Here is a 10,137-nt window from a genome sequence, read left to right as displayed (position 1 = left end):
ATCTCCTGACCTCGTGATCCGCCCGTCTCGGCCTCCCAAAGTGCTGGGATTACAGGCTTGAGCCACCGCGCCCAGCCAGATTTCTTGAGTAATACCCCACAAACACAGGCAATGAAACTAAAAATGAACTAATAGAATCATATCAAGTTAAAAAGCCTGGGCAGAGCAAAGGAAACAATCAACAAAGTGAAGAGACAATCTACAGAATGGGAGAAAATATAAACTACCCATCTGACAAGGGATTGATAACCATAGAATACACAAGGAGCTCAAACAACTCTATAGAAAAAAAGCAATAATCCAATTAAAATTAGGCAAAAGATCTGATAGACATTTCTCAAAAGAAGACATACACACACACATGGCAAACAGGCATATGAGAAAGTGCTCAATATCACTGATAATCAGAAAAATGCAAATCAAAACTACATGGTATCATCTCACCCTAGTTAAAATGACTTTTATCCCAAAGCAGGCAAAACAAATGCTGGTGAGGATACGGAGAAAGGGCATTCACTGTGGGAATGTAAATTAGTACAGCCACTACTGAGAACAGTATGGGGAGGTTCCTCCAAACACTAAAAAGAGAACTAATATATGATTCAGCAATCCTACTGCTTGGTATATAACCCTCCCCCCCAAAATAAATTAGTATATAAAAAAGATATCTGCATTTCCATGTTTATCACAGCACTACTCACAACAGCCACATGACCATCAACAGTCATGGAGTAGTATTTAGTCATAAAAAAGGATGAGATCCTGTAATCTGCAACAACATGGATGGCACTGGAAGACATTATTTTAAGGGAAATAAGCCAGACACAGACAACCTTCACATGTTCTCACTCATTTATGGGAGCTAAAAATGAAAACAATTGAACTCATGGATATAAGAGAGTAGAAGGATGGTTACCAGAGGCTGGGAAGGGTAGGCAGAGAAAAGGGGATGGTTAGTGGGTACAAAAATAAAGTCAGATGCAATAAATACAATCTACTATTTGATAGCACAACAGGGTGAATTCAGTCAGCAATACTTTGTTGTGCATTTTAGAATAACTGAGGGAGTACAATAGGAATGTTTGTAACACAATAATAAAAGCTTGAGGTGACAGATACCTCATATACCCTGATGTGGTTCTTACACATTATATGCCTGTATTGAAATATCCTATGTACCCTGTAAATATTAATATATACACCTTCTATATACTGTAAAAATTAAAGAGAAAAAAATTGAAAAAGGGGAACGGCCAAGGCTTCAAACCTTGCTACTGCATCTCCCCGACAGGAGATCCTGGGCAAGAACATTTCTAAGATTCAAACCCTCATCTTGTCACTTGGGAATGACAGAGGTTTCTACGAGTGTTGTGAGGATTAAATGAGATGTTGAACTTACAGGCTTTAGCATAGAATCTGTACAAAGTAAGTTCTCAATAAATGCTGACTGCTATTAATTTATTTTACTAAATGAAGAGAAACATTTTAATGGCAATATCCAATACTAGTGAGTATGAAAATCAAACCCCACTGCTATTGATGGTGCTGATTTGGTAATTCTCCTTTTTAAGTTGTAGTCATGGTGATGATTTATTACAGCAAAAGGATTCAAAGCAAAGTGTGCAAAGGGAAATGGGGCGGAGTCTGGAGGAAACTGGTCACAGCTTTCAGGAGCTGTGTCCCTGTGCAGTCACACAGGCTGCACTTCATTCCTCCTGCAACAAATTGCGACAACACACCCACAGTTTGTGAAATTTCACAATTGTGAAACCTGGCAATTGTGAGAAATGTTGGCTGCTAGATAAAGACCTAATGCCTAGGGTTTTTTATTGGGGGCTGGTGATCTGATAAGTCTTCTGCAAAGTAATTCAGAAGTATCTGGAGCTCCCCCTCTGTGACTCAGTACTACAGAAAACAGGTAAAAGCACTTAATGCAGATACGCCGATGTTAATAATAATAAATTAGAATCTAAATGGAAAATAGGACGAGAGAGACTAGTAACAGAACATTTCTACTAAAACAAAATGTGAAAAGGCAGAAATACATAAACCTTATAATAACCAGGAAATCCAATTTCATAAAATAAACAAGTAATCAGTGATAACGCCACGTAATTGTTTCTGTCTTTTCCTTTTTCTAACTTTGTTATATGACTAAGTTTCTTCTAAACTTAAAAACAGTATTCTAATAAAGGATATTTCTTCATGTTGAAATGAAGACGTAAAATAATGCATACGTGTCTTCTTTTTGCACTGTGCTTCCATCTGGCTTCTCATTACACACCCTCAGAACCTGGAGGTCCCCAAAGCCAGACACTCGAGGTGGTACCGTTTTCTCCCAGCCTACACCAAAATGTTGATCCCTAGCTCCTACATGATGCATCCCATCTACACAGAAACTCAAAGAATGCTACTTAAAGAAACAAACATACAAAATATACAACTTGGCCAACCAAAGAGGAACCCGTTTGTAAATGAATCCTTGAAAAGGGGCTGAAAAGAACACTTGGAGAAAAGAGTTAAAAAATATTTTTAAAGGAATCACAAAAATCATGCAGATTTGAATGTTATCGTAAGTATTATCAGAGAGGGCAGTGCATACCTTCTCTGAAGGGAAAAACGGAAGCATAGATGCAGGGGGACAGGTAGGCATAAGGGTGTGGAGAACTGAGCTTCTGGAAACAGGCAGAGGCTGGGCCTCAAACCCTCCTCTGCCGCTCCTTCCTAGCTGGGTGACCTTGGGCAAGTCAACAAACCTCTCTGGTCCTCAGTTTGTTTATCTATAAAGTTGGGGTAATAACAGCACCCACCTTATGGGGCTGCTGGGAGGAAGACCCTGAACTTAGAAGAGTGCCTGACACCTAGTAAGGGCTTATTAAATGTTGCCTTTTCTTCCTCCAGGACTCATACTGAAGAGACTTGAATTATCTGCACAGGCCTAGGGTCTTTCAGTGGGAGAGGCACACAAATAATCTCTTAAAGAGATTGCCCCCTCACAATCACATGAGCTCTTATGCAGAATACCTGCTTCTACACTGCGATAGATTGAATGTCTCTCTATGGGGAGACGTTTGGTGTCTCCCCAAATGCCTATGTTGAAATCTTACCATCTAAGGTAATGGTATTAGGAGGTAGGGCCTTTGGGAGGTGTTTAAATCACGAAGGTGGAACCCTCATGAATGAGATTAATATCATCTAAAATCACCTATAGTCTCTCTCCCAGAGCGCTCCCTCACTCCTTCCTCCATCTGCAGACACAGCAAGAAGGTGCCACCTATGAACCAGGAAGTGGTCCTCACCAGACACCGAATCTGCTCAGGCATTGATCTTGGACTTCTCAGCCTCCAGAACTGTGAGAAGTAGATTTCTGTTGTTTGTAAGTCACCTAGTGTACGGCATTCTGTTACAGCAGCCCCAGTAGACTGAGACACATGTTCTCTGTCACTTACCAGGAGCCTGGCGTCTTCTTACTGGCTCTACCATCCAGGGCGCTTTCCCCTTCTCCAATAAGGTGATCACATTTGGTCTCCGAAAGGAAAGACCTGTACATGGGACAAACATGGGAAATGATCATAAATGTGGGCACCACAGAAGTCAGAGCCACGCTCTGCATCAACAGGAATGCAGGTGTAGTAACATGAAGTGAGCACGCAGGATGTGAAGGGCGGCTGGAGAATGGGGAGTATGATATTGTGGTTTCTAATAAGAAATATGTATTTGCTTTTCACCCGTTTCCTGGCACACAGCTCCTTAAACCCTTGGAATCTCCTGTATATGTGCCTTTTGTATGTTAATGAGAAGACTGTGGCTGGGGACTCCTGGACAGCCTTCAGATGAGGGTGGGTTGCCAACCATGTGATTAGAGGGTTGGAACTATCAGTCCCACTTCCTGACGTCTGGGGAGGGGGGTCAGGGGCTGGAGGTTGAGCCGATCACTAATGGCCAATGATTTAATCAACCTTGCCTACCTGAAGCCCTCCTTAAAAGCCCCCAGTGGACTGGGTTTGGAGAGCCTCAGGGTTGTTGACCATGTGGAAGGTGGTGCAGTAGAAGGTGCATGCTCTGTGCCCCTCCCCCATAACCTGTCCTCTGCATCTCTTGTATCTGGCTGTTCAACTGCATCCTCTGTAATATCTGTTACACGAAACTGGTAAGCATAAATAAAGCGCCTCCCTGAGTTCTGAAAGCTACTCTAGCAAATGACTGAACTTGAGGAGAGGGTCATGGGAATCCCCGAATTTAGAGCTGGTCAGTCGGAAGGCCTCTGAAGTAAGGGACAGTCTTGTGGGACTGGGCCCTTACCCTGTGGGATCTGACACTATCGCCAGGTAGACACTGTCAGAACTGAATTGGAGGACACCCCGCTGGAGTCTGCTGGAGAACTGTTTGGTGTGTGTGGGAAAAATCCCCAAACATCTGGTGTTAGAGTGTGCGGTGTTGAGTTCGGTTGTTTAAATCTCACACGTGGAGGCAGAAATCTAAAGTATAGCCAGTAGAGTTGTTAAACTTTAATTCTACAAAGCAAACTATTTTCCTGAGAATTGGGTCAGAAGCTCCTGAGGCTGGTTATGAACTTACTGCTCCAGACCCCCACCCTTCTATTGTCTGTTTTCCGTGCCAGGGCTGGGGCTTTGCTGTCTTCACTTCTGCTTCACCAGCTGCTTCCTGTCAACATCCACCAATAACGGGCTTTGCTGGTTTCAATGTTTGGGTTTTTTTTAGTTCTGTATTCCCAGAACCAGTTTCATCTGGCCCCTCAGAAGTATAAACAAATCAGGCAGCACACTGCCCCCTCCTTCAGAAGTCTGAGTCCCAGATCCGAGGAGATCTTCCTTGAAGCCCTAAAAACCCTAAACTCTTCCCTTTGTCCCTCCAACCCCAGGGATGGTGGCAGCATCCTGCAGTTACATCAATGTCCACAATGCACCGTTCAACAACACCTCTTAAATCAATTCCTTAAATTCTATCAAAAGAGGGCCGGGCACGGTGGCTCACACCTGTAATCCCAGTACTTTGGGAGGCTGAGGTGGGCAGATCATGAGGTCAGGAAATCGAAACCATCCTGGCCAACATGGTGAAACCCCGTCTCTACTAAAATACAAAAAATTAGCCAGCTGTGGTGGAGCGCACCTGTAATCCTAGCTACCTGGGAGGCTGAGGCAGGGGAATTGCTTGAACCTGGGAGGCGGAGGTTGCAGTGAGCTGAGATCGCACCACTGCACTCCAGCCTGGAGATGGAGATACAGAAAGACTCTGTCTCCAAAAAAAAAAAAAAAAAAAAGTCTATCAAAAGAACTCAAAAGTTACCTACAGAGTTTCCATATGACCCAGCAATTCTACCCCTAGGTATATACCTCAGAGAAATGAAACCATACATCCACACAAAAAACTTGTATATGTTCATAGCAGCAAATTAAAATAACGAGAGTGGAAACAAGCCAAATGCCCGTCAATTAACTGATGACTGGATAAACAAATGTGGTCTATCCATACAATACATATTATTTGGCAATGAAAAGAAATGAGGTATTGGCACATGCTACATGATGAACCTCAAAAACATCGTAAATGAAAGAAGCCACGTATTTATGATTTCATATGTATGAAAGGACCAGAATAGGCATATCCATAGAGATGGAAAATGGACTAGTAGTTGCCCAGTCTGGGGGGTATGAGTGGTTGGGGGAGATGAAGAGTGACTGCTTTTGGGTACTGGGTTTTGGGGTGGGAATAATGAAAATATAATTGATTGTGGTGATGGATGCATAACTCTGAATACACTATTATAAAAACCATTTAATTGTGCACTTTTTGTGGGTGAATTGTATAGTATGTGAATTATATCTCAATGAAGCTCTTTAAAAAAAGAAATTGCAGTGGTTTCCATTTTCCAGACCAGACCCAGAGTGATGCATGTCCTCAGTAGGCTGGTCCTGGATTGTTGGGGAAGAAGAGCCTTACCAAGCGAGACCAGGTTCCGGTAATTCTCCAACATGACATCTTCATACAAATCCTTCTGAATGGGGCTCAGCCATTCCCACTCCTCCTGGGAGAAGTAGATGGCTAAGTCCCCAAATGTTATAGGTGCCTGAAATGAAAAATCAAATGTCTATTCACCATGGACTTGTGCTTCCACATGGCTGGAGGAAACGGTGCACACATCTTAAACGTGGGAGACACGAGGTACCAACAATCATTCAGGAAGCATTCAGGGTTCTGAGGCCAAAAGGGGCAGGTGTGTTAAATAAATTAAATAAAATACAATAGAAGACATAGCTGTTATTAAAATTATGTTGCATTAAGAACACGTGGCAGCCTGGATGGACCAGGCATTTCCACAGTCAAGGCATTCTTCTAAGCAGCTGACTGCACTGGTTCACTTAGTGCTCATGTGAATCAGTGACAGAGGCACTGTCAGCAGAATCACAGGATGTTACAGATGAGGAAACGGAGGCCCAGAGAGAGGAGAAAACTTCCTGCAGGTCTCACAGCTAGTTAATGGAGAAGCTAGGGTTCAGCCCAGATAGCGTAGCTCCCGATTTAATCTCCTAACCACATGCTCTCCAAAAAACCTGTGAATGTGTTACACATGACAAAAGGTTCTTCGAGGGTACTATCAAGGTTACTGACCACTTGACCTTGGCTGATTATCTTGGACTTGACCTGGCCAGTTGGTTATTGGTTCTTGCTGTCTTGAAGATGAAAAATGAGGGTCAGGTGGAAAGTGTGAGAAGGAACTGAATCTGGCCAATAACCAGCAAGCTTGGAAGAGGACCTGAGCCCCAAATGAGAACACAGCCGACTGACACCTTGATTTCAGCCCTGTGAACTCCAAAGCAGATGACCCAGCTAAACCATGTTGTGCCTGAACGCCAATGACAAAACTGCATGACAATAAACATGTGTTGTTTTGAGCTGCCAAGTTTGCAGCTAATCTGTTACAGCAGCAAGGGGGAACTAATACATGTAACTGAAAGCAAACACGCTTGTTATGGGAAACTGCATTTGAGATGCCTGTTGTAAAAACCACTTGATGATTGACAGTGGTGGAGCATGCTGACCACAGGAGGCTGTCCATACCACCTCAGTGCCTGTGCCTATGCACTCAGTGGAATAGCAGGGTTATGTGGTGCCTCTGAGTCTTGGGACCTTAGCTGGAAAGATTTCCTCCATGTAAATACGGGTTTTACAAGGAGAAACAAAACCACACAACAAGACGAACTCCAGAGCACATGTCAAATCCCTTCTGCTACTGCAGGCCCCACCTGGGCATTTATCTCCATGCGGAGAAATCAACAGTGGCTCTCATCTTCCTCCAGAGAGGACGACATTTCTCCCGGTACTAGCAAAGCCCCTAGAAATGCTGAACCAACAGGCAAGTGGCCATGTGCACACTGGGGAAGGGAGAGAGGCCCGCTGGGCAGTTTCCTGGCTGCGAGACCCTTCTCAGGCTCTCATCCCCATGGCAATGAAAGAAAACCAAGGGCTAGGTGTTGGATGGAACTCCAACAGGCAACAAGTCTCCACGGAAGGAAAGCAAATGGTCCCCATCTCACAAGACACGATGGGATGTTCCTGAAGAAACAGGAATTGCCACTTACCTTGGATTTGGATTTCCCCCGTGCAGCTGGCATCCCTTCCTCTCCCTTTAGGGTCCACACTCAGAGAGGGGCAGAGAGCTGGTAAGGCAGGGCTGTGGGGAGAAGACAGGTCATGAGACCGACTGGGTCTTTTGGGTAGTGCCAGAGTGCACAGGCCCCTAACCTGGAGGCACACACACACACACACACCCAGACACACACACAGATGTCAGAACACCTGGCACATTTCTGTCCCCCCTCACCCTCTCACGGTCAGGGAAGGGCACGGCCAACACGTTCTGTGCCTAAGATTGCAGCAGGTTCTTGATCAGGAGGCAAATAAGGACTGTACAGACCTCTGGCCATCCATTTGACAAGTATTTACTGAGCACCTACTAGGTGTCCAGCTGTCCCAGGTAGTGGGGAGAGAACAGTGAGTTACAGTGGAAGAGTGCCGACTCCCAGGCACCTTACATTCCAGTAGGGAAAGCAAGTCCATATAAAGAACGACGACAGGCCGGGCGCTCAGGCCTGTAATCTCAGCACTTTGGGAGGCCAAGGCGGGTGGATCACGAGGTCAGGAGATTGAGACCATCCTGGCTAACACGGTGAAACCCCGTCTCTACTAAAAATACAAAAAACTAGCCGGGTGTGGTGGCGGGCGCCTGTAGTCCCAGCTACTCGGGAGGCTGAGGCAGGAGAATGGCGTGAACCCAGGAGGTGGAGCTTGCACTGAACTGAGATCCGGCCACTGCACTCCAGCCTGGGCAACAGAGTGAGACTCCATCTCAAAAAAAAATGAAAAAGAAAAAACAATGATAGTCATGGTCATTTGCTATGAAGAATAAACAGGCCAGGGCAGGGGTTAGAGTTGTGGGATGGTCAGGGAAGGTGTCTCTGAGGTCACATTGAGCTGAGGTCCAACCATGTGGGTGCTAGGGGAAGAGCACTCTAGGTAGAGACACAGCAGGTGCCAGCATCCTGGGTGGGCGCAGGCTTGATGTGAGGACAGCAAGGTCGGTATACTGAGGCAGAGTGAGTGCAGTGGGGAGGGTGGGCTAAGGCAGGAGGGGCTGGATCATGAAGCGGGTGCTGAGCAGGTTGGATTTGATCCCAAGTGTGACATCACTGGGGGAGGAGGGAGAGCTGAGCAGGGGAGTGACACCATCAGACAACATGGAACAAAAACCTGGGGCACGTCTATATGGTGGGTAAACTGTGTTAGGAGAGGGAGCAGGAGTGAGGAGAGGACTCTCACTAGGTAGCTTTGCAGAAATCCAGGGAAAATGTTGGTGGCATGCCTAGGGTGGGTGGAGTGGAGGAGGGAAGATGTGGTCAGATCACCTCCTCGAGGGGGCCCCTCTATCCACCCATCTCAAAGAATCTCTGCCCTGTGTCAGTCTCTACCTATGCTGTCCAATGTGTCCAATGTGGCTGTCACTAGCCACATGTGAAAACGGAGCACAGGAAATAAGACTAGTACAATTCAGGAACTCATTTTCTTTTTTTCCTTTTCTCTCTCTCTTTTTTTTTGAGACAGGGTCTTGCTCTGTTGCCCAGGCGGGAGTGAAGTGGTGTGATCTCAGCTCACTGCAGCCTCAACCTCCTGGGTTCAAGCAATCCTCCCACCTCAGCCTTCAAGTAGCTGGGACCACAGGCACCCACTACCACATCCAGCTAATTTTTGTATTTTTCAGAGACAGGGTTTTGCTATGTTGCCTAGGCTGGTCTCCAACTCCTGGGCTCAAGTAATCAGCCTGCCTAGGCCTTCCAAAGTGCTGGGATTATAGGCATGAGCAACTGTGCCCAGCCTGGAACTCATTTTCATTCCAATCAATTCACTATGAAAACAGTAATAAAATAATTTTAAAATTATTGCTAAAATTATTAAAAGTCATTTACTGTCAATTTAAAATGAAAAACTGATACTCCATTTGGTTACTGTAAAACTTTAAAGTATGTCTGGAACAACTTGGGTATGTGACTCTACTTTTCCAGAGGTTTTATGAAATTAAGCACAGATCATTTCCAAAGTAAAGTCTACTTTTCTTAATTTTATGAAATTAAGCACAGATCAGGTATCTCCATTAAAAATTAAGGGTCTAGATGGACTGTGTGTATAAAACTTGTATCAGATTTCAAAGACTTAGTATGAAAAATATGTAAACTATTAGTAAGAAAAAATAACTATTTCACTGATAATTGTTTATATGGGCTACATGTTGAAATGTTAATATTTTGGATACAGTCAGTTAAATATCTTATTAAAATTAACTAATAGACCAGGCACAGTGGCTCATGCCTGTAATCCCAATACTCTGAGGCTGACGCAGGAGGATCGCCTGAGCCTAGGAGTTTGAGAGCAACCTGGGCAATGTAGTGAGACCCTGTCTCCATAAAACATTAAAAAATGAGCTGAGTGTGGTGGTGTGTGCCTGCAGTCCTAGCGACTTGGGAGGCTGAGATAGGAGGACTGCTTGAGCCTGGGAGGCAGAGGTTGCAGTGGGCTAAGATCATGCCACTGCAGTCCAGCCTGGGTAGCAGAGTGAGACCCTGT

The 10,137-nt window shown here is 44.9% G+C and overlaps 1 protein-coding gene across 2 annotated transcripts in view; it reads right to left on the bottom strand.

The window, feature by feature from the left end:
- Positions 1 to 10,137, bottom strand: part of ZNF667 (zinc finger protein 667) — a 28,716-nt gene that overhangs the window by 4,844 nt on the left and 13,735 nt on the right. For both annotated transcript variants that reach the window (XM_011932421.1, XM_011932422.1), the window contains exons 2-4: positions 7,602 to 7,693; positions 5,962 to 6,088; positions 3,450 to 3,542 (exon numbers count right to left, since the gene is read on the bottom strand). In XM_011932421.1, the coding sequence (XP_011787811.1) occupies positions 3,450 to 3,542; positions 5,962 to 6,088; positions 7,602 to 7,634 (253 nt within the window). In that variant the 5' untranslated portion in view covers positions 7,635 to 7,693. The remainder of the gene's footprint in view (positions 1 to 3,449; positions 3,543 to 5,961; positions 6,089 to 7,601; positions 7,694 to 10,137) is intronic.

This window comes from Colobus angolensis, unplaced genomic scaffold (genome assembly GCF_000951035.1).
Source record: "Colobus angolensis palliatus isolate OR3802 unplaced genomic scaffold, Cang.pa_1.0 Scaffold96, whole genome shotgun sequence".
Lineage (NCBI taxonomy): Eukaryota > Metazoa > Chordata > Mammalia > Primates > Cercopithecidae > Colobus > Colobus angolensis.
The sequence above is the reverse complement of the archived record's forward strand: the minus strand, read 5'-3'. Positions and strand labels throughout refer to the sequence as shown.